This window comes from Oenanthe melanoleuca, chromosome 7, assembly GCF_029582105.1.
Source record: "Oenanthe melanoleuca isolate GR-GAL-2019-014 chromosome 7, OMel1.0, whole genome shotgun sequence".
NCBI lineage: Eukaryota > Metazoa > Chordata > Aves > Passeriformes > Muscicapidae > Oenanthe > Oenanthe melanoleuca.
The window spans coordinates 30,091,163-30,116,713 of record NC_079341.1 but is presented as its reverse complement, the minus strand read 5'-3'; the positions used below and the strand labels follow the sequence as shown (position 1 = coordinate 30,116,713).

Here is a 25,551-nt window from a genome sequence, read left to right as displayed (position 1 = left end):
CATAGGAGTGTATTGAGGAGATTACTCTTTTAACTCTGGGTTCTGTATAAAGCTGTTTCTTCATTTTCATCAATGAAATAAAAAAGAAGTGAATTAAGTGCTAATTAAAGAAGAAAGAGGAAGTTTTTTCAGTGTTTTTTTGGAACCTCTGCTGAGGGCATTGGATCCCATTTTGGAGAAGATTGAGTCTTATTCACACTGAAAAGATAAAGCAAGACCACAGAGATGCTCAGATATCACTATACTGAAACTCTAGGAGTACTTTAAATATTTGAGAGATTGCTACCTTAATAGCTAGTTGTTTTGCCCACAGGAGAGGAATTATATGCTTCAGACATTTGATAGTTATATTAATTTGTAATTTTAAGTTTCTAAACTCAGACTTTATTTTGCCAGAATACTGCTACCTTTATGTGCCTCATTTCTCCTCTGTGCTATGTGTGGCATTATCACTGGCAGGGTTTATAGCATCTGGGTGGGTAATCTACTATCTTATATTTCACTTTTTTATAGAAATTCTAAAGTTTGAAACATAAATCTTATGGTTTTAAAGCTGTAAGATGGGAAGGTTTTGGGCAGAGGCCTTGCTAAGATTTAATTTTTTTTCTACACTGTTAGTTTCTGTGAGTCATTTTTTCTGCTCAGTGCCCTTAGTAGTCTTGAAATGTTAAGCACTGTTGTAACAGCCAAGGCTCAGTTTTAAATTCTCTGATTTGTGAAAGACAGATAATGATGGGTCTTGATGCCTGCAATCTCCATTCCTAATAGAGATTGCTTTGTGCAAGACCAGGGATAAGAGGTCTCACTGGCAGGAAACAAAGCTTCAGGGCTTTAGAAATCATCAGCCTCAAGATTTTTGGAGGGTTGTGTTGGAAGGCTCTTGCAATTTCAACTGAACAGCCACTTGACAGCCACCTAAAACAAATGTTATAAAACCATCAGGAGAAAATAACTGCATTCATCCAGTATTCATAAAATCTGATACATATGCATAAAAAGATGTTTACAGTTTTCTGGGAGTCTCAAGATGAACATATTTTATTGTGTGTTCACCTCTTATAACCTCAGTGCTGGTTACAGCAGAGACTGGAGCAACAGTAGGAATTTATGCTACATCTGACTGCAATTTCCCACTCTGAGTTGTTTTCTCATCAAGCCAGGTCATCATGTTGTTAATGGCATTGACAGGACAGCATATGGGGGTGCTGAAGCCTGTTTCTCCACCTTCATATGAGCTAGGCAATACCACAGGGCAGCTAATGTCCTAAATTCAAATAAGGATGAGTATTTTGCAGATGTAAATTTAAAACAAACAAGCAAACAAACCAGATATTAGCTGCAGCTTATTATTTTTACATATAATCTTTATTAGAAGGCTACTTTTCCTGGTTTGTGAAGCTCTCTTACCTCAAAATGGGCAGCTGCACTAAATATGCTGAAAAGCTCAGTGTCAGATTCTGCACTGTCTCCAAAATCCTCTCTCTGACAGAATCCTGTGCTCCTTCAGGTGACCAGGAAAAGTAGGTTTTACACTGAAGATGGATAGACAGAGATAGGTAAGAGATAGCTAGACAGACAGACGGATGGATAGACAGATGATAGATAGACAGACAGACAGACATTATTGGCTTGACTGTATTTAAACTCCACCTCTACTTCTAATGGCCAATTTAAAATCTTTTTCATAGAATCATGGAATTGCTTGCTTTGAAAAGGACCCTTAAGATCATTGAGTCCAACCATTAACCCAGGACAGCCATCCCACCAAACCATGTCCCCAAGTGCCACATCTTCACAGCTTTTAAATCCCTCCAGGGGTGATGACTCCACCACCTGTCCCAATGCTTGATAACCCATTCCATGGGAAATATTTCCTAATTTATAACCTGAAGCTCTCCTGGAGGCCATTCCAGAGGCCATTTCCTCTTGTCCTATCAGTTGCTGCTTGGGAGAAGAGACCAATGCCCATCTGGAATGTCCTTTGAGAGAGTTGTAGAGAGTGAAAAAAGCCTCTTTTTTTTTTTTTTTTTTTTTTTTTTTTTTTTTTTTTTTTTCCAGTCTAAACACCTCCAGTTTCCTCAGCTGCTCCTCATCAGATTTGTGTCCCAGACCCTTCCCCAGCTCCATTTCCCTTCCCTGCACTCACTCCAGCCCCTCAATGCCTTTCTTTAGAGAGGGGCCCAGAACTGGACACAGCACCTGTGTGTGACCTCAGCAGTGCCCAGTACAGAGGAACAATCACTGCCCTGGTCCAGCTGGCCACACTATTTTCATTTCATTTCATTTCTTGCCCCCCTGGGCACATCCTGGGGTGTCTGGGCAGACACAGCCCATCCACATCACACACAGCAATGGTTGTTCCAGAAAAGGCAAGGAAGGGATCAGACTTTAGAGGAGTACCTTGAAGGCACAGTGCCACTTTGAACTTCTGCCTGGTTTGATATAGCTTATGCATTTTATTTAGCTCATGCTTATTACAATATTCATATATTAATTGCTGCTTTATGCATTTTGTCAGCTACAAAATGGAACACATTGCTGGCAAAGTCATTTTTATGCTAACAGAAAACTCTGAAAGGAGGCTCCAGGTAGCTACTGTTTGTCATTGCAAGAATTTCTTTAATGTTATAATGGATGATCAAACAACCAGAGAAAATGAAGTAGCACATTTTTCTGATTTATACTACTTTAAAATTTGTGTGTTTATTTCTTCTTAGCATCTGACATTAGAGCTTTTTATGTGCTTCTGTTACCTGCTTTCTAATCTTACTGTTTTCCCTTGTGCTGCAGGGTCTGAGGGAGGAATGTATAAAGCTGAAAATGAGAGTTTTTGATCTGGAACAACAGAATCGAACTTTAAGTGTGCTTTTCCAGCAGAAAGTCAAACCAGCTTCTGACCTCCTCCTTCAGGTAGGAAATGGCCTTTGCAGGAAGTGAGCTATGAGCTTTATAGTTCTTAAAATTATAAAATACTTCTCTTTTCAAGGCTGTGGCAGTAAGTGGGAAATGACAGTTGATAGATTTAATATATTAGAAGAATATCTGTTATCTGTACTGTGATCCCATTGAAACTGAAAATGTGTGCCAGTGAGCTCTGATATTGCCTGGAAATCTGGAGAGAGGAGCACACCTGCAGTGTAACTTACTTTTTTAGGTGATTCTTTGCTATGATAAATGGAATGATATGGGTTCATTATCCCTCTGCAGGGGAGAAGCTCGTATTCCTTAACATCCTGCTTGATGGTGAACAATGTAATTTCCTGTGAGAAGACAGCCCATTTATTTAACTTTTGCCATATGTGATACTGTCCTGGTTTCAGCTTACTTGCAAGGGTTTAAGTACATCTTCACAGGCTTAGAGAGATTTTTTTTGCCAATGTTTTATAGGAGGGTATAGCTGAGAATCCAATTGACCCATGTCTTGCTCATTTGCCATTCTGGAATACTAAGAGATGTTTCAGTGTCCTTCTTCATTTGGCAATGTCTGTTATTGTGAATGAACCCATCACTTTACAATCTTTTTGTAGAAGTAGAATGGCTTTGCAGAAGTTCCAACAAATCTGGCCATGAGCTAGGAGAACAGCAAATGAGGACTAATTAGAACTTTGCAGGACATGTCAGGTACAGAAGTGATATTAAATGTGTATCTTAAACCCTTGCTGTCTGCATCTGTAATTCAGAGGAAAATTTGGAAACTATGGTTTCTGCATTTAACAGTCTGTCCACAGCTGATGTTGAAGGCAAGGGAATCTCCATGCTGAGGGCAAATAGTTGTATTTACTGAGTTGTATTTACTCTAAAGCACAGACAGGGTGGTGCCAGGTCACATCACAGCCATCTGGGTTCCTGAGTTTTGTCAGGTTTTTGTTCCATCTCTTGATTTTGTGTTGATTTGGGTGTTGCTAGGTCAGGACCTCCTTTATTCTGGTTTCTTGTCCCTTGTCTCCTGCTTGCTTTCCTAATTCATCCTTCATAGACCCCTGGACAGAGAACTGATTTATCTTTATCCATTCACAGTTTTGAGACATCCACCACAGTGTGGATCTTCATTGCTCACTTCTGCTTTTGACAGTCTCATCAACTGCTCCTTCTTCCTGGTTTGGAGTAGCTTTTTCTTTCTCTTTCCTGTTTCCAAAGTGTGACTCCAGCTAATGTCAGCTTGGGGTTAAATTGCACAGAAGTCACACACTGCACATTCATTATTATAGATGCAGTTCCTATTCCCAATTCCTTGTGTGGCAACAACAAAATCAGGTTATTCTGGGAATGCTACAGAAATGTTAGATAACATCTGAAAAGTGGGATCAACACTTTGACTTGAGATCCTTGAAGCTGGATTTTGCAGCAGCTCTGAAAAACAAGTTGAGAGATGAACCTGCACCAGGTGGTAGAAAGAACCAAATGATCTAACAAATTTTTCTGAGGGATTCAAACTATTTTATGTCATTGTTCTTGCACAGTTTGGCAGGAATGAATGTACATAGATTTTTTCCCCCCTCCCCCTTTTCACTTGATTTGTCATTATTAGCTGAGGACAAAAGGGAATTAAGTTCATTCAGAAAGTCCAGATCTCTCTGGGGCAAAATTTGCTATGTCTGTTCTCTTGCTATCAGAAGGTTTTAACCCACCAGGTGAAAAAAAAAAAAAAAAAAGCAGAGAGTGAGTTGCAGTGTACATGTTAAAACACTTCATATGTCCTTTTTACAAAAAACCATCCAAACCAAACAAAATAGGAAATCTATGAGTTTCCAGAATTTTAATTATCCTCTAATTATACTCCAGGCTTGAATAAATGGCATGTAGTCTGTGATCTTGCAGCCTGAGATGCAGTATCTGAAGAAGGATGTTTTCTTAAGACTGAAATTGAGCAAATACTGTTGTGTGCCTGCATAAAATTAAAGAACAGTTTACATTATGTCTTCTTGGAAGTGCACACAGCCCAGATTTAGAACAGGAGGTAAATATTGGTTTAAATGTGTCACTCTAGAGAAAAGTTATAAATATGTGCTTAAGGACATTCTTGTTAGATCATGACCCCAGTCAAGGGAATGGGCAAATTCTGCAAAGTGGGGGTGGGGGCAGGGGATGGTTTCACCTTTCCTGTACCCTCTGATACAATACAGTTCAATTTTATTTAATGCTGATCTCATCCTAGGTGTAGCCACACTCAGTAAAACTACAGATTTTGAAGAATGCCATGGTAGAGGGCACAAGCTAAAAATAAGTAATGTTTGCTACTTTTTCTGCATATCAGCATCTGTGATTTCATTATATATTACCATAAAATTATTCCATATTTGACACAGAGACTCTTGTATTACAGAGTAAGCTTATTTTTAAACAGTAAACATTTTGACTTCCCAAATTTCAACAGAAAGATAGATTTATTTATTTTTAAACAAAATTTACAGATAAGTATAGATTTCACCATTGCCCTAGGTTTTTGTGTGTATGATTGCAAGCAAATAATACATGATTCTTATGTTCATATGTCTTATATTAATTCACTTTTTTTTCCAGTGTATGGATTGGTTCAAGTGTTTTGAATTTGACTGCAGATCCATGGTCTGCACACCACACCAATTGCTCTGTGTTGGTTTTGCTCATGCTTTTTACACAATTCAAAGGAAACACTCATTTTGCTACCAATTAAAAAAAAAAAAAAATCACATTGTACAATTTTCATGAGTGCTTCAGGAATCCTGCACTATAGAAATGCTGTTAAAAGTATTGCTTTTACCTGCACTTACAAAAAGTGTGAGTGCTTATGAAGCTGAAGGGCCTAACAGTGTTTTTGAAGCAATGTGTGTTGAGATATTGTGATGTGTGTGTTGCCATGTGAGCTCTTTGGTACCAGGAATTTTGGTGTGCTTGCTGCCTGCAAGAGTGGCACAGAAGCTGTGTCACCCCTGTCATGAAAGATAAGTAATGCAGTCTCTGATGCAAAATTTTAGGATGATAAAAAGTTAATTCAGGCTTTTTTCTCTTCACCTCTGATTCTGTAGACATTTTTAAGAGCTGCCCTTTCTTTCTGGGGACATTCTTTGTAGCTGAAGTGTGTGATTTACAGAGGCAGTACTAGAATAGATAAATAAGGTGAAGGCTGATTATCTTTTTTTTCTTCATTGTTATTTTATAATATTCAGGAAAACTCTCTCTTTTAAAGTGATGAAGCCTTGGAAAAGTGTTTTGTGTCAGCACCATCTGAGAAATTGCAATAGTTATAGTTAAAACCCAGCACAAAAGAGTAGCTTCTGCCCAAGCAGCCTTCATTCTCCTCTGCTAATGTGGTTGCTAAAAAGATGTTAAATTCTGCCTGTCACAGCAAGAGAGGTTGGGAAAGAAAATCAGGAACTCCATTTTAGTGACCCACCTTGTACATCATCTGCAAATGAGACAAAGAATTTGGGATAATAGTCAAAGATTTAAAACTGGGTAGAGGAAAATCAATTAGAAGTAAAGAGAGAAATCTGTGGAAGTGATATGTAGAAGGATGCTAAAGGGATAAGACAGGGATCAGGGGTTGCCTTCTTATAAATATCCCTTTTTAATTTTTTTTTTATATTATATAGCTCTGTTTACATAAATTCAAGATGTTTGCTAGATGAATTGTTCCCATGGGAGAAATCCTGCTTTCACTTTTCACCCAGAAAGTTGTTGTCACAGGGTTTTTTTATAAACCATGCAGGATTTTTCAGTGAAAAGGGATGAAAAAGTGGCAAGTAGCAAAATTTATTGAGTTGATTTATTTGATTAAATAAGTAATAAAATTTTCATAGTTGGGAAAGTATAAGATAATATTTCTAATCATAAGATTTACAATATCCCTGATCTTAAACTGTATTTTCATTGCCATTTTATTTCCATCATAAAAACTCTACTTTATCAACCCCAGAACCAAGCAGGGAGGGTCTCCTGAAGCATCTATTTTCTCCTTGTGTTTCTCTGGCTAAATTACTTATATTTATTACTCATGGACCATCCACAGTGTTTAATTTTACACCTAAAATTTTGTCTAAAACTGTACAGCACAGTGTTGAATTCTCAGGTGGTCAGGTTCAATAATAATTTCTTTGTGATGACTGCATTGGTGTGAGCCCTTTTGATAACCTGACAGCTCTGCCCTGATGTACAGGACAGTGTGTGGCTGTGCAGACTGTGATGGAAGCAGTTGCACAACTTAGCAGGAAGGGGTAAATTGCACCAATGCCATTATTATTTATGGGAAGAAGAAGAGGGCACCTAATTGCCCTAAGACCTGACAAAAGGAGATGGAATGTCTGGGCTCAGAGCCTGACCTCTGGTGCAGACACCATTAGACATGATGAAGTCTGAATGCAGGAGGTTAGAAGTGAACCTGCATTGCTTTACAGCACTGAGATCTGGGTAATATTTAAGTGTTTCACAGAGTAGGTGTTTGAGGGTTGGAAATTAAACCTGAAGATCGTCACACACTGTTAGGAACAGTCTGACAGTGTTCCAGTACATTTCTGTAAGTGGATTGTTATGTGCCCAGCAGCTGCAGAATTTCCCTCTCACAGAAGTCAGGTGCCTGCAGGCTCTCCAGGGAGCAGGCAGACTTGATACCAAATCAGCAAATTGTTTTTAAAGCTGTGAAAGTCCTGCAGCTGACCTGCTTATTTGCTCACTTCACATTTATTCCTCTGTAGCCATCAGATTGTCAGGAAAGTTCCACCTTCAGAACAAACTCTGTCCTTTTCTCCTCTGTAAACACATCAACATAAATAAGGCAGCATCTGTAGTGAATATTTCCTTACTCAGAAATCAGGTCTGGTGGCTTGAAGGAGAAACTAATTCCAGACCTGTTAATTTCTTCAGCAGTAATTGAATACTGCTTGCAAGTTAAGACAATCTCCAGGGCTCTATCTACAGAGAAGAAGGTGATCACATAAATGTAAAGCATGTTTGAGATAAATTAAGTTTAAACTAGTACCTTAACCTTTATCCAAGAATTACTTTCCTAGTAGAACCCCTTTTAAGAAGTGTAAGAGTGGATTTTACTCTGTTTATGGTTCTCAGAAGATTTCAGGCCATAGCCCTGCTGGATTGATTCCTCCAGGTCAAGGCTACCAAAGTGCACAGTTACCCTACTCCAGGATCTTCTAGAGCCTCCAGCCTTGCAGCCATGAGAAAGTATAAAAATGTTTCTGTATATCATGAATCAAGACAGCAATCTAAGTATGGAACACTCACGTTTTTTGAGACTTTTAAGAACAAATTAAAGAACATTCTTCATGTGAGGATGGTGATATCATTGTTTCCAATCTTGCATTATCTCAGTAAACTCTTATCTACTTAGTATTTGTTCTATGTCCTTACCAATAATATCTGAAAAGACACAAATACAAAACCTTGAAAGTCTGTATTTCATCTCAGCTTAAATCATCAACATGTAGTAATACATTATAAACCATATTTATTACTTGCCCTGCTTGCAGCCCCAAATATATGCTGAAGAAATATTACAGAGATAAAATATTTAGGAGAGCCAATTGCTTAGATAAATGGGTGACCAAAAAAATCAGTGATGAGAGAAGGAAGGAAGGAAAGGGAACATCCCCCTTCTGGAGGAACTCCATCCAGTCTCCCTAAGCCATATGACTTCTAGATTTGAATGCACAGGAGCTGCACAACACCTGAAAGAATTTGGTGGTTTATCTGATGGGCAGCCAGCCCTGGAAGGAGCTCCCAGATGAGCAGGATGATAAAGGAGCACAAAAATGTTTGTTATAGATGGTGGAATGAGAAGAGAGGTAGGACAATATCCCTCAAAATAGATCAAACTGAAGCAAAGCACAGTGAGAGGGCTGATGGAGAAGAGAATATTATCCACAGGGACTTAGATCAGCTGCCCTGATAGACCTGCTCCATCAGTCATTTGTGTTTTGGTGATTTACCTTCTTGTCACACTGTTGTCCCTTGTCTCAGCCATTCAATTCTTACCAATTTGCTCTCAAACAAAATCAAAACATTAACTTAGGCTCCCAGGGCATGTAGTTCTGATGAGAATGATAATGCTTTTAAGAGAAAATTGCCCCCAGCTGCTCAGCATTCCTCTGTCCAAGTATTTTAACTAGCCTGGAGAGGTTCCACAGAAAACCAATGAAAAGCTTTGCACATAAGCCAAACGTGACGTTCTGTGATACAATTTTAAATAGAAAAATTTCAGCTACCAAGTCTAAAAATGAGCCATTTCCATTGTCCTGATGAAAATAAATTGCTACAGTGATAGCAAAACCAGCAAATCAAAGGAGCAGATATTTTCAGGAAAGCCACAAGTGATCCTTGGTGAAGTATTTATGAATGATTTTGACTGAGGAGAGCAATATTTTTTAAGTTTTGAAGAAATGTAAAGGGAATATTCAAGAGCAAAGAGTATTTCAGAGTAAGCACGTGTCAGGAGAATGGTGGGGCTGTACTGATGTGACAGGTCTGGACAACAAGAGTGAGATTTTACTGCCAATTTTTAGACAAAGAAAAATAAGCAGCTGACACTGACTGAACCAACAATTTTTCTTTATTCTATGCATAGATTTTTATTATCAGTGATGATCCACATGATGGCAGGAATCCAATATGGCATTTTAAACCCTAAGCAAGTATGTGGGCAGAGTAATTAATACAAGAATATTGTTCACATTTTTTCCTGTACAGTGTATATTCCATATGTGAATAAATTTTAAAAAGGCAGGAATTCCACAATAAGAAAGAATACTGCTGCATTCCTTTCCAAACCTGCCTTGTGCTTCACACTTGTAATAAACATTAAAAAGACATGCTTTTTTATACATGCAGTTATATTTAACCTACAGCAATGCTTAAATTGAGGCTGCTCTTTCAGCCTGTTCTGTTTGTTCAATATATTAATAAGATTTTCCATGTGAATCCTTGCATAAATGGTCAAGTGTAAGTACAGAGGCTGCTTAGAGACTGGTTGTGAACTTAGTGAAAACTCTGAGTTTATATTTATAAAACTCATGTGTTTATATTTTGTGTGACCAACATATCCATCCATGTGTTGTCTGATATGTTTCTGGTTTTGCAGTTTGCAGTTTATTTTTTTTAGTATATAGTTGCTGTATTTAAGTCAAGAGTCAGTCATTCAGATTTCCTTTCTAAATGGAAAAAATCTCATGGACATTCTGATAGCAAAATTGACCATGGATTTGTTCCAATGTTATCACAATATGTGATGTGGTATCTACGAGCCACGTGCTGCATATAAAAGTGCAAGTTCACATCATCAGGTCAGCCTTTAAAGCCTCCCCCATTTTGGGTTTCACAGTGGAATAAAATAGTAGCCACTGCAAGTCCTGCTTAAATGCAGTGTACTCATGCAACAGGTGTGCAGGGTAATTGTTTCCTTGTCATGGTGCATATTTCACACTCTGTAACTCTCAAATGGAATACCAAAAGATTGTATAAAATTAATCCAGAGATTTAAAGGGCTCTGTCTTGTGGTACAGTGGGAATCTATTGAAATTCTAAAGCACTACAGAATTATAACCTTTGTTATTGCAGATCTATGATTTTCTTTTTATTACGCTAATGGAACTAAGTATGCAGTTCATTTTTATTTTCTTAAAACTTTGAGATTTAAAGAAGGGATAACTATGCAAAAGCATATATGGAATAAATAATAGATAAAGTATTAATTTCATCTGTTATTACACTTAATACATATAAAACCTCATTTATATTTTACTTTATTGATGTGGATTTGTTACTGTTATTTAAGTGCAATGGCACTTTGAAAATGTGAAGCAATACAGAATCATGGCTCTTTTACTGAGAAATTGGTGTGCCAGTAAGTGCTCTGCTCCATAACATTTAAACTGTTCAGATTATATAAGGCCTGTGTGAATTGCTAGTAATGTAAAATTACACATTCCATCAAATGAAACAAACTAACATTATGCTAAGTGGGTTGAAGAACATAAGATTACTCAATAGGTATTTTCTGTTGCCATCTGTTATGGAAAAAAAAATTCCTGTTATATACTTTATATTTTTTGTGTATTCTTACAGATGCTTCACATAGAAAAAAGGGTTGATAATCAGAATAAAACATTACTCATATTGAATCATAAAACACCTAAGGAACAACCCCATCTTTTAGTATTGAATTTTACTAATGCTCTCCTTTGTTTCCCAAATGACCTATCTTCTTTAATGATAGTTTAGATACTGGAAAGATTCAAATTCTCATCCAAAGGCCGTGGCACTATTGACTATTGACTAAATCTCTGTTGACTTCGCTGAGAATGTGAAATACTGTATTGCAAGATAAAATCAGCACAAGGTGCTCAGTGAAACTGAAGAGTCCATTAGTGCCTTAACTCTTAAATTACCATCTGGGTATCTCTCTTGATAAGGACGAGCTGAAAGGAAAAGTTACCTTTGTCATTAAATCTTTAAAGATGTGATATTGACAGCCTTGAGTTTTTCTGTATTTTTAGCATTTTTAGACTGCATCCCTGCTCCTTTCTTTCTCTAGATGTGGGCAGGCTGTGTTCCATTAGTCACTCAGCAATGTCTGGTGCAGGAAGGGGCAGTGATTTGTCTGTGTCCTGTGTGCATCACAAGGGCATCTGCAACATTATGAATTAAACTCCATCTTACTGCATTAGAAGTATGGAAAACAGACTGCCGAAGTAATGGCATCATGAATTAATAGCAGTGCTTTAAAAATCTCAGATATACTCCCACTCTTCAGCTCATCTTTCTGGTATACAATTTCAGACATGGGCTACTTAATTTTGTAGTGTTTTGATCCTAAATTTTTATACTCAATTATATTTTAAAATCAGAAATGCTCAATCTTTTTTTTTTTTTTTTTAAGTTTTCAATACTTACTATTAACTGTTTTTCTCTAAATATGCCTTGTGTACTTTTCCTGTACAGTAGATGCAGGCACAGACACGGGTCTAGGCACAATTATTATGAATTATAGATACTGCAAGTGCGAGCATGAATCAGAGATTAGCATTGTGTTTTAGAGGCTCACTTAGATTTATTCCACTAAATGATCCCTGGGAGATCTTGACAAAAATTAGAAATATGGACACTCTCTGCCCTGTCACCAGTCTTCACCTGGTGCTTCTTCCCAGGGGAATAACAAATGGATTTAACCTTTCATTTAGGGCTTCAGGTCCTTCATTCACATGGGACCAGACTTTCAAGTGCTCAGGCATTGTGCTGAGCTCTTCTGAAAATCTGGCTACTGCCAGAATGGGAGCTGATCCCTTTTGAAATTCCTGTGTAATACCTCCTTAAGCCCTGCTTTTATCCACAGTGAAGAAACGATCGTTTCACCAGGGCACAGGTTCCAGTCAGGAGCTGGCTGGCACTGAGGGTTTGCAGCTCTCAGCCACCTGAGCCAGGGGCAAAGCTCCCAGCCTGGGCCAGGCTGCCTCTGGCTCAGGTTGGCAGAGGAGATCTTTCCATGCCAGGACTAATCCTGGCCCTCCCAAGGCCAGTCCAGGTCCTAAATAAGGAGGGTGCCTTTCCTGCAGGGGCACAGCTTGGCTGGGGAGCAGGGACTGGCATCTCTCCTTTTCCTTCTCCTGGTGCTCCTGCTGGCTGGGGCAGTGCTAGGGAGGGCAGATGGACAGATGGACAGATGGACTGGGCAGTGCAGGGCTGTGTCTCAGGCCATCCATGCCCCCTCCCTGCTGCTGCCAGCACCACCTCTCCCTCCTCACCTGTGCTTCAGCTGTACCTGGCCAGGCTGATGGGGAGATCCCTCTCATCACTCCAGAGCAGTTGGTGGAATTCCAGAGAGCTGCAGCCAAGGTTTGAGATCCTTATTGGGATCATCAGGTGTCCAGAGTTGTGCTGTGTCCTACACAAGCCCTGATCTTTTTGCCTATCAGGATAAACCTCAAAGAACTTGAAGTGACACCTGGAGGTGTTGTGATCAATTTGAGGATTTCAAGAGTGAAATACCACTGGAATTGCACACTTGTGGCCATCTAGAAACTTTATTTCTGAAAAGCTGTAGAAGTTTGGGAAACCTATGTGGTGATTCCTGTCCTTGCAGAAATTCTTTTTATTTCAGTAAGAGAAATGAAGCCAATAATTCCTACCAGCTGGGAATGTACCCACTTATTCTTTCTAAATCATACTTTTAAGTAAGTGCTTTGAGGAAAAGGAATGGAATCAAGTACCTTATATCCAGATATTCTAGAAAAGAGCCTCTTCTTATTAGAAATTATTCTGTCAGAGACAAAAACAATGCATTAGAGTTGGAGAGAAAATATGTATGTAAAAGCCTTAAACTAACAATAAAAGCATTTCTTGCAACTCTCCTCCTACTTTTAAACTCCTTTCAATCCACATGACATTTCAACAGTATTACACATACACAGAAAAAAAATAAAAGTGTGGAGGAATGGAGAAACTTTTTAATGCATAATACTGAGGCAAGGAAAATATGGCTTGTTCAACATTAACCTTGACAAATTTGTGCTCTTGTCATTTAAATGAATGAACCTTTCCAGTGCCTAGATTGCTGGACTTTGGGAAACAGCAGTGAGGAAGGATTGCAAAAACAACAACGCCCATCTCTCTTGAGTTATTGTTTTTGAGTAAATGAATGATTTCAGTGAAACCCAAATAAGGATGAATTGCTCACTTGAATCCCCAGTTCACAGCCAATGAACTTCCCTGTGAAACAGATCTTGCCCTCCTGGGTTGCCATGTATTGATCTAAAACATCTTCCCTGAGCCTGCTCTCTTCTTTTCCTCCTACAGGCAAAAGGTTAGTGTTAGATAATAGTATTAATTTTCCAGACACCTGCACATGTTTTAATAGCCTTTAGAAGGTTTGAAATGGTTTCTGTTTGACCACCACAGGGCTAAAATGCCATTAAGACTTGGATTGTAGCAATACATAACAATCATAGCCCTGTAGTTCAACCTGGCAATAAAAAAAACTAATTTATTTTATCGGGGATTTAAATTAATGTGATGAACTCCTCTCTCAACAGAAGCTGTAACACCACTCTCACTAAAAATACCATAACCCTGCATATTTTCAAAACCAGATAAAACACTTGTGACAAACCTTGTGTATGTATTGCATGTGCTATTTTGGAATGCTTGCACGTGTGTTTGTGTGTCCATATAAAACTCCTACTGTTCCTGGGACCATTTTGATTTTTCTGTCATATCTTCATTCTCTTTTCTTCTGTCATCTGGCTCGTAGGCTCAGCAAGAAGCAAGTGATTAATAAGGCAGCCTCCAGTGTTTGCACTGGGGTTTGTTTAACATCTTGAGAACTGGAATTGTCATGTGGATAAAAATTATTGCTGCTTAGGTAAATCCAGTTAAAAGTATTTTTTAAAACAGACTTATGCATTTAATTAGTATATTTTTGAAAATCTTTGAAAGAAATATTTAGACTTCAGACAGTTATCATTTCCAGCTATATGCCAGAGGAAAGCTTCAGCTTATCCCATTATAAAGTGATAAAGCAGCATCTGATGGCAGCAGCTTCTGTGATAAAATGATCATGGCAGCACTGAGAACGAATCTAATAAGGGAATTGATCTGTAGATTCCAATTCAGGTAGAGCCAACATTGATCAACATAAATGTCAATAAGAAGATCTCACTGAGGTCTGCCTAATTCCTTTAGATTATTTTGGGGCATAGTCAGAAAGTGAATGTGAAAATGGATTTTAAACTGTAGGCATCACAAAGGCAACGACCATCTTATCTTGTGGTACCAGGAATGTCACTGGCTGCCATTGTATGAGCAATTTAGCAGCATGTTGCTGCTGAAGTGAGTATCTTTTAATCATATAAGGATTGATAATATGACTGTTGCAGAAGTGAGACTTTCCTCCTGTGTTTTTATATGAAAGCATTTCTTAAAAACAGTGAAATAATAAAAACCAGCCCACCTTTTTACTGCTGAAGCATAGATATCATGTGTAGGGCATGCCAGAAAAGATTAATGGCATAATCCTTCCTTGTTGCAGGACTTCAGTATAAAGTTGTTTCCTAGACTCTCTCTGACAATGCTGAAGTGTTAAAAACAAATTTATTTTTTTTTTGTGGCCAATGTAACAACAGCAGATGTCAGGAAGTGCAGGATGTGCCCTTCACTCTTTGGTGTTGCTGTAGTTCACAGCACCTACGTGGTGCTGGCCCTCATTTAGCACAGGAATTGACATACTGAGTAGTGTCAGATCAATGGGAAGACATTTAGAAAAATAAGAGACAAAATACAAATATGTACCTAATAAAAGGCTCAGCTCCTGCACATCACTCTTCTCACAGCACGGCTGCTTCACCATACTCCAAGGAGTCTTCCATTTGCAAGCTCGTTGAAAACATTTTCTCATTAATTATTCACGTCCTGAGTAGCTGATTACTGGGCCATTGATGTAAACTGTTGACTTTACAGTAATTACAAACCACAGGGAACTTTATACATGCATTTTCCTAAGAAATTAAATTAGCTCATTTTCATATTACTGCAATATTTACAGACTCCTACCATGGTGCTATTAAAATGAGAACTAACACTTTGGAATCTCAGAGCTTGAAAACACTGATAGGCATATAAAATAAAAACTGGGATCAGAAAGACTTTTTTTCTTTCAATGTAACCTTTATTTAAAGAAGTTTATAAAAATTAATAAAAGGAAGGATTTGGAACAGGAGTAATTTTAGCATTACATTAATGTTGTCAACTCTCTGAAGAACACAGAGAGATTATGCTGTTTGTGTTTGTACATCAAATGCCTGATTAACACTTCCCAATTTATACCCTAGAATATAGGTTTCCACCCTTTGGAGTTACTTAGAGTCTAATTCACTGAGTTTTGCCATCTCTGAATGGCTCAAAAGTAATAGAGAGCTCTAGTTTGGAAACACTGCAGCCAACTCAAATCAAACTTTGTTTTACTTTTTCTGCTGGAATTGCCTTGTTAGCAGGGTTTTCTGATGTTTTTTTAGCAGTGTAATCTTCTATAAAATTGTTTCTAGTATCATACACTTGGGCTTTGTCTTGGATGTTGCCTTAGTCTCAGTAAACTCACCCAGAGGATTTGCCAGCAAACTGACAAACCCCTGTTAATTCTGGGGTTGGATTTAAAGTCTAGCATCTTGTGTAAATATTTTTTAGAAAAGTGTGCCTAGTAGGAGGGGAAAACAACAAAAACAGAATTAGAACATAATTAGATGCATGCAAATTAGAACTTCCATGGAAGTATTTTTATTCCATTAATGGAAAATTTAAAACCACACACTTAACTTCAAATTTAAGGACTAGATGAAAACTTTTTTATTTTATTTTATTTTGTACTGAGAACTCATTTAACTTACTGAAATGCATTTTAAATTTCATCCTTTGATATTTACTTATGTACAACACATCCTCCTATCACCACTGAGCAATGCTGCATGTTTGTGATGGTTTCCTGTATTTTAAAGAGCTGCTGGTAGGATCTATAAAAGTCTCCAACTGTTTGTTTAGACCACTGCAAGAGTTGTCCTGGGGCTAACCTGCTGTGTCTTAACCCTTTTTTCCCACCAAAAATAAATACAACCAGCCTATGGTGGTGGTAAGAGCTGTTGAGAGCCCTGGCAGTAACAGATGGAGCAGAGTTAATGTGCCAGGCAGACCCTAAGACAGAACAGAATTTGGAATGTGAAAGGCAACCTACATGCCCATACTAAATAAAGTTGTGAGGTGTAAGACTTCTGAGCTTCTTTGCCTGTTCCAAGCTGAGCTGTAGAATGTTTCAAGCTTTTTGTCAAATATCAAATATCTTCACTAACAGTTTGGTCTGTTGGAAATGGTACCTGTAGCAACAGAGAAATAGAAAAACTAGCTTAATGTGGTACACTGGCCTTGCAATCAGAACTTGGATGTTCTTGCATGTGCAAAGCTTTATTTACAGCTTTTAGAGGTCTATGTGGTGAACATCTGATTACTTTGCATTAGGGATGGATATTTTAAACAGTTAAAGGCTGTTAGTTTCTCATTCCAGTTTGAGCCCCAATCCTGTAAAGAGTTAAACATGGCCCAATATTAAGAGAAAAAATAGTTTTCATAGAATTGTGGACTGGTTTGTGTTGAAAGTGACCTAAAAGTTCATCTCTTTCTCCCTGCCATGGACAAGGGTACCATTCACTAGACCTGGTTTTCATTTACTGCAAAGTTCAGAAAGTGTTAGCCATGAAGTTCTGCTTATAGGAAGTGAATAGTAGGAAATAATTCTGAATCTTCTATTAAACTGATAATTTCCAGATCTGAAAATAGTTGTTACACTTTTAGTCTTGTGATATTAGTTATATGCAATAACACATTAGGCATTTCTATATGTACACAGTGTAAAATTGCAAGTATATTTTCTATGTTGGTGATTATTAGAATTTTAAAGAATGGAAGCATCTTCTAGCAGCTTTCACTTTTGCTTCATATTTGGCTGGTTTTTATCAACAATCACTTGTTCTACTCTCCTTAGAAGGCAGAATTTTCATATGTCAAAAGACTATATATTCCAAAGTCCTACTTACAAAGGCAAAATTGGATTTATACTTTAGGAAATTTTATTATTTTTTCCTTAACTATACTTAATTTTCTCCTTAATTCCAGAATATTTACTGGATGAGAAGTTCACACATTGTTTTTTGAGCAGTGCATGTTGTACTCTAGGAAACTTTTGGTGGGATAGGTGAAGGATGTAGCTGAACCTCCCCTCTGAAATGTATCTAAGGACTACAAAAATCAAGATTTTGTTTGATGAAAGACTATACTTCTACATAAACTGTTAATATAGAAATATCTTGCCTAATAATATGTTTTCCTTCTGTGGCCTACTGTCTTTATGGTGAAATGGAAATGAGAAGGGTTTCCCTGCCAGCCCAATTTCAAAGGCTGGGCTACAGAGGGAAGCAGGCCAGGATGTGCCTGTTCAGGTTTGTGATGCCCTGAAAAACAGCAAAGACAGGAGAGGGCCACACACACCAAACAAACATTTACAGCTTGGCATGGAGCAGCAGGATGAAAATGACTCCTTGGTATCTAGAGAGAGAATTTTCTTCCTGTGAATGATAGACTTTGGCTCATGGGAGAAAAGCAAAGCCAATTGATTTAATAGCAATTAACTCATCCAATATTGGAGAGCTGTGTACTCTTTGGCATAATTCATTGGAAATTGTTCTGGCAATGCTGCAGACCATTAGATGTTTAAAAAGAGATGGGAGCTGATAGATACTCTGCAGAGATAGAGTCAAGAGGCAGAATGGTTAGAGGAGTCTCTGTAATATTGCCTTGTGCCAGCAGGTAGTGGCTTTCTTTTATCTTCCTAGAAAGTCTTTATAAGAATGCTGCTGGGAGAGGGAAACTGGCCTGCTGGTTGATGGATTGGTTATGTGCCTGCCAGATAATTGTATTTCCTATTGCACTTGATATAATAGGTTTCCACCTAAATTATCAATTACTTTGTTTTTATTTTTCATGTGGGTTGCAGGAGTTAATCTTGGCATTGAACCACAAAGGGCACTGCTTTTCTGCATCAGTCTCACAGGGGAAGGAGGAGCTTTGCTGTTGTTGGTCCCAGGCATCTGCAGAGAACCCCCCTCTGTTCTGCCCTGGCCTCTCAGCACCCACTTTCTGGAGAGACATGGCTCCAGGCAAGCTAAGATGTAACAAACTCTTTAGTCCACACCTGCCCTGTAGTACTCAGTACAGGCAATTTCCAAGGAATATATGCTGTATTCAGTTCCATGTGGATTTTCAGATCTGCAGCTCAGAGATCCTGATGCTTTCCTGTTTCAAGAGAGACCCAGGCACTCCCCAGCACTGAAGTATTGCTCATTTTTCCCTTACCATTATGTAGGGCACAACAAATGGGCAGATAACTTGAATTTACAGTTGTAACTGCTCAGTTTCATATTTAGGTATTCATTTAAACTGATGATCTCTTCCCTGGAAGTCATTCTGTGCAGTGGCCTGCCTTTTGTTGCATTTTGTCATGTTAGCATCAGCAGTGATTTTAATACTGCACAGTTTTCAAGGCAGCAGTAACTCCTTGATCTAGCTGTGACTGTCATCTGAAAATAACCATAAAGGACACAGTACATTTTGTGTATCTGAGAAGAAATCAGAATGAAGATACGTAGTTAGCACAATCTGTTACTTGATTTGAAATTCATCATTAATGAGTTTTTTTACAAATGCTAGAGTTTTCTCCATTCTTTAATTAGACAATGGAGAAGGAAAAAAAAATAAATGAAAGAGAAACATTTTTTTTTTGTGCTTTTCTTTTGTAATTGGATGACTTGCTTCAGTGCTGTGTAATTATATTTAATTAATGACCTCAAACTTTATTATTCTGTTTGTTAATGCTAGGCATTGTGCTGGCCACCTCTGTTAGTTTATTTGCATATGTGTGGGGAGGAATATTCCCAATGTGATGATCTCATTTGATACAGAAATATAATCACATTATACATCTTGAGAACACACTTTCCTTCTTTGTTAATCCTTTTAGTCTGCTGATTTGCCTTTGGTACTGCAGTTTTATAGAGTCACTGAGTTTAACAGTGGCAAAGGTGACTCAAACACAGCATGACCCCTGTGCATCTCCAGTGCACTGATCTGACTATTGTAATTTCCACTAAAATATCTCAGGTGACTGGTTTCCCTGGAGAAAGTAATTAATTTGTCTGCAAACCACTTGCTCATAGCACTAGTGACTCTTGGTTCTGGAAACAGTGGAATTCTCTGGTGGCTCAGTGATGCAGTTGGAATTATCATCAAGAGAACAAATGCTCAAAGTCAGTAAATCTGTGACTTTGGGCAGGCATTTTACCTGGAGTTTAAATCTTTAACAAACACCTGACAGTAATTCTAGTAGTAGAACTTTGAAAGGTGCACACTGAATAACCAGGTATCACTGATAAAAACACATAGCCTGGATGTAGCTAATATTTATATTGAAAAGTATATTGGATACTGAGTGCTTTCATCATTTTAACCTATTCAACAATATACTGGGTAATACTTATTTGTACAGAATATTGATAATTGAAAATATTTTCCATAATCTCTCTGCAACAGACAATACCTCCTTAATAAACCTGGATGAATAAGTAACTCTTGAGAAATGACTCCCAAATTCATAATTAGAAGTTTTTAAAAAATTTCCTAGATTGTCTGGAATAGAAGCCTGAAGCAGAGCATGCAGATAACAGGGGCTGCAGGAATGGCTGCCTGCTTTGTTCTCCAGCAGACTGATTTCTGCAGTGGGTACCCAGAGAGCAGCTGGGGAGCAGCTGGGTGTGAGGTACTCTGTGACTTGCCTTTCAGGGACTTGCAGAGAGCTTCTACTACACTGTGTGAAGGCTCTTCTGGCTGCAGATTGCTTTACCCTCTTTGGCCAGTCTTTTTGGATGGATAGGATGATGGGGCACTCACAGAACCCCATCAAATCTCCATGGTTTGCATCCCTCACAGAGTCCTCTGGCAAAGCACCTGGCAGGGTCTGCACCATTTGTTCCTCCAAGCTGAGGGGAGTGGATGTGATCTCTTAGGTTGCAAGCCTGGAGAATTAATGGGAAAGTGAAAAGAGCCTGATCCAAATTCCTTTTTTCTTGGGTTTTATTTTTTAGTGCATTTTCATTGATTTCAATGGACCCTGAGTCAGATCCATAGTGCCTGTTACATGGTGTGTTGGCCCAGGACTAACAAGACTGCAGATATTTTTTCTTTTGAAGTCATTGGCTGAGGCATTCACATAAATCATGGATTTTATTGAAACTGCAATTAAACCAAACCAGGCTTAATGCAGACAGAAAGCCCTAGAATTAGTGTACAGGTGACCATGGAGGGAAAGGCACAAGCTTAGCCACTCTTCCAAGAAAAACTGAGAACTGTGTATATAATCAAACAGCATGTGAATATTAATGCACAAAATCCTCTGAGTCCCCTGTTCCCTGATGCAATTATTTTCTATTCACATTAATTGTTCCTAACAGATGACATTAATGACTTTGAGTTAAAATGTGTGCAGAGGAGGCCTTCAGCAGATCAATGCTGGTTAAAAATAGGGTCACTTTTGCAATCATTCACTCAAGGTGTAACAGCTCGTAAATAAAACAACATTAACATGTTGATTGATTTATAAATGTTAATTTTGTACTTCATTTTTATGCTTTTTTCCTGAAACCTGTCAAACTCTGTGGATAATGGTGGGACTCAAGTTCATTTGTTATAGTTGTGTGTAAAGTAAGGATAAGCTGCAAAGCAGTGACTAGAAGAAGAAGTAGAGTTTATTTTGGATGAAGAATGATCTGTCCTCCAGACAGGAAGTCTTGGACAAAGTAAGCACAAAGAGCAACATTTCAAATTAGAACAAATCCTCTTTTACCTCAGGCTCTTCATTTCCCTTGAAATTTAGCAGCAGAGTTTGGAATTTTAAAAATGCTGATCTGCTGAATATCTGACAAATGCTTATGCTTTGCTCCTTCCCTTCTGCCCCCCCAGAAACTCCATTCACGCATCTTGGACCTCTCCTCTGGGGATTTGCTTTCAGAAGTGGAGCGGAACCGGAGCCTGGTGCAGGCTCGAAGTGCTGATGCTCAGATGCTGGTGAGTGTCTGTGCTGCCCTTGCTCCCCTCATCTGGACCCTCCTTTTCTCCTCTGAAGCCTGGTGTCAGGGAAGAGCCATAAAGCTGATCTCTGAATTGAAACCCTATTGAGGCAGATAACAATGCTTTTACTTCCTTCTGTTCTCTGAAATTCAATATTGTGTCCTCGGCTGATATAGTGAGCAGATAGTGTCACTGTGTGCAAAAAGAGCGTAAATCTTAGCAGTGTCCCCCATACACCTTTTTGGGTATTGATTACATCTCAGAATCTCTGAGAAATGGTCAAGGAGCTTTTTATTAAAGCCCATGCCTCGTATTATTCATCCCACTTTTATGATATATTATGTATGAACTTTTAAAAATTCATGGGCTCTGCAATTTTTTTTTTTTTTCAGATGAAGTGAGCTTTGTGCTTATTTGGCAAAACGTTTGCCAGCGTGGCTTTCATGTTTCATTGTCAAAGAGAAAAGTAGCTTAAAAAACAAAAATCACATAGAGGGAAACAAAGAGTACAAGAACAGAACATTGAACCTGCTGGTGCCTTTGATCTTGAAGTATAGTAGTGTCAACAAAAATGTAATCTCCCCTGTAATACCTATTTTAATGAAAAGGCATTGTTTCAAAGGTTCACAAAAATGCTAACAACCTTTTGCATTATATTTAATTAAGCCTTCAGGTTAAGTTGCTCTAATATAGAGTTTTGTGTCTTTAATGGTCTGATTATTTCAATTTTCTCTGATTCCTAGTGAAAATTGCATTTTTAAACGGTAATACTACACTCAGGCCTTTTTACTCTAATTTCATTAAAGGTAATGACTAAAGAGTCATGATTACAAAAAATTAAAATTTCACCATGTCAGTTAACAGACCCATATACAAGTTAAATATATTTAATTAATGCATCATAAACATGCTATTCAAAGTACTTTCTTGAATAATTTAGAGAATAAAGGCAAATTGAAGAGAAAAACTCCATTCTCTTAAATGATCTGAATGCAATCTAGAAATTGAATAGATACCCTACTTCATATTCTGGAGTGACATGATATTTTTTGCACATTTTCTCCTCTCATAAAGATGATTACAGTAATATACTGTGCTTTTGCTTTGCTTAGATAGCTCCATTTTTTCCCATTGCTGAAAATGTAGGACAAAATGCCATTCTCCTCTCTTAGGTGCAAAGGAAACAAAGTGAGAGGATGGAGAGGCTCTCAGACTAGCTGAAGATGACAGGAAGGCAATACTTGTCACTAGGCTGTGATCTCTTACCTCCTGCAGGAGGTTCTCAAAGAGAGGATTTACAGGCATCCTTCCCCTGAATGCTGTGTTGGCTGGGACACAGCTCAGTATAAAGGGCAGAATTCCACATTACATGTTTTCCCAATGCCAGAGCCAAAATGCAGAGGAACAGGCAGAACAAGCAGCTGCTGCTGTTGGCCTCTGTGCAGTCACCCTCCCCAGGAGTGACACTGCCACAGCTGAGCAAGGTGATGGCAGGGGGTCTCCCAGGGGAACCACAATGCCAGAAATAAACTCATTTGTCTCAACAAAGGTACAAAATCCACTTCAGAGCCAAAAAACAGGCATCAGCCTGGCTGTAATGCTGAAGGATGTATTCTTCCCAGAGCCACTGGATTTAAAGGCTGTTCCTCCTGCATTCATTTGACTTCCTAGGAGAACATGTACCAATAATTCCCAGAGGTGAAATGTGCTCTTGGTGTCTCTAAATGATTTTCCCATTCATAGGTTTTGCCTGTGACAAAGAATAATGATTTGCCCTGTAGTTAAGTTTGTCAAAACCAGAGCATTATGATGTCAGTTGAGCAATGAACAGCTATACTGATGAACTCCTCAGCAGTAAAAATTCTGCTCTCTCCCATTCAGCTGAAAAAAGGTTCAACCCCAGTAGTAATAAATGGGAGGAACATGGGGGAATAAATGGAAGGAATTAGCAGAAGGCCAACAAACATGCTGGCATGAGAAGTGCCTGCAAACTGAGTGTTGTTCCAAAGATTTCCTTGAAGAAGCTGTGTCTAGGGCATAAACAACCTCGGTAATTTTTTAATGGATTCAATAACTTTAGATTTCTTGTTTCTTCCTAAATTCTTCATTTAAACAAAATTAATTTGAAGTATATCTGTGTACAAAAATCAATCAATATTGTTTCAGTTTGCCTTAGTGAAATCCAAAGGGAAGTTTTATGAAATGAAGGCACAGAATCATAAATTCACTTTGGATGGAAAAGACCTTTATAATTAAGATCATCAAATCCAACCTGCCACTGGGAGAAAAGGTCTCTTGAGATCACTGAGTCCAACCATTAACCCAGCAGTGCCAATCCAGCAACTAAACCATGTCCCCAGGTGCCACATCTACACAGCTTTTAACTCCCTCCAGGGATGGTGACTCAACCACTTCCCTGCTCCATTGCTTGACAACTCTTTTAGCGAAGGAATTTTTCCTAATATCCAATCTAAACATCCCCTGGCACAACTTGAGACTGTTTCTTCTTGTTTATCAGTTTCTGCTTGGGAGAAGGGACTGACCCCCACCTCATTACAACCTCTTTTCATGTAGTCATGTCTGGTGTTCCTGGTAATTAAAATGATGCCTGATTCTGTAAGGAAACTGGAGAATAGTGCAAGCACTTAACACTAAAGAAGCTCCAGTGCTGTTAGGCTCAAGAGTATTAGTTTGAAAACAAATTAAAGGCATCCTAGCTACTTCTACAGAGGTTTAATATTTTACCTGAAGTGCTATCTACTCTTCATTACTCTCTTCCTCAAAGCTGGCACTTAGTCACAGTCAGCTGAAATTGCATTTGGAAAGGGGTGATAACTACACAAGTACTAAAGGCAGCCATAAAGTGTCAATAAATTGCATAAGCAAGAGGCTTCAGCTGTCTGCGAGCGACACGAAGATGGATTGTCCTACGTCAGAGAGTTTCTTAGACAAAGCTCTGAACTAGATAGGAAACCAAAATTAGACTGTAATGGAGAGATTCCATTCTCAGTGGACATTCTGCTCAGGATACTAAATTAATTTACCTTGTCCAGGCTGTGCAGCCTCATCTGTTACATTGTGGGGCTATAATGCAGTTGTCAAGATGTACTTGTATTCTTATAACTTAGTTTTCTGTATTTTACCAGCACACGCTGCTTATGTATGAAGCATAATTCAAATAGACTCAGAATAATCTTTACCATAAGAACAGCAGAATCCTAGTCCAAGAATAAAGAAGAAAACATTGAAGATTGTGGCTTTTTTCCCCTGACAAATGAAATTGTTAGCAATTTTAAATTTAGTTCTCTGTATTAAATTCACCAGACGCTAAATTGCACGAGAGGAAGGCGTAAGTGGCTTACTTGCTTTTTCTTTGCCATTCTTAATCAAGGGGAAGTTAAATGATGGTTTTCTACCCAAAAGATATTTCAATTCCTTCTTGTATTTTAGGAATGCCAGCAGAATGTGAAATCCAGCATACCTGCCTTGAAATGCCAGAGTCAATTAAATGTGACAGGCTCTAGCCGCCTGTATCCTCGGAGCAGCTGCAGTAGCAGTGAACTTTCCCTTTCAAGTGCTTGCAGTGAATATTCCAGTGGTTCCTCCTATACTTGGAATGATGGAAAGACAAGCAATAGGGTAAATCAAATTAATTTTCTTCATGTATTAGTTTAAATTTATCTGAAACAAGAGTAATTGAAAAGCTACCTGTTTCAGAAGTTTTTTTTACTTTCCTCTCTCTTTTATATTGAGGACAGCTGTCACTAAACTGCTACCGCCTATTTAATTTTTTTAGTGATTCCTTTTTCACTCCAGCTTACTTACAGTCTCCTCTTTTGTTCAGACATTTATTATGCCTTTCATAGTCCAAACTGCTCTACTTCTTTTTGTTAATCCTTCCATTCATATTGTTCT

The 25,551-nt window shown here is 38.3% G+C and overlaps 1 protein-coding gene across 1 annotated transcript in view; it reads left to right on the top strand.

Annotated features, from left to right (window-relative positions):
- Positions 1-25,551, top strand: part of NCKAP5 (NCK associated protein 5) — a 342,982-nt gene that overhangs the window by 259,616 nt on the left and 57,815 nt on the right. The window contains exons 10-12 of the mRNA XM_056496731.1: positions 2,791-2,910; positions 21,529-21,633; positions 25,087-25,275. Of these exons, the coding sequence (XP_056352706.1) occupies positions 2,791-2,910; positions 21,529-21,633; positions 25,087-25,275 (414 nt within the window). The remainder of the gene's footprint in view (positions 1-2,790; positions 2,911-21,528; positions 21,634-25,086; positions 25,276-25,551) is intronic.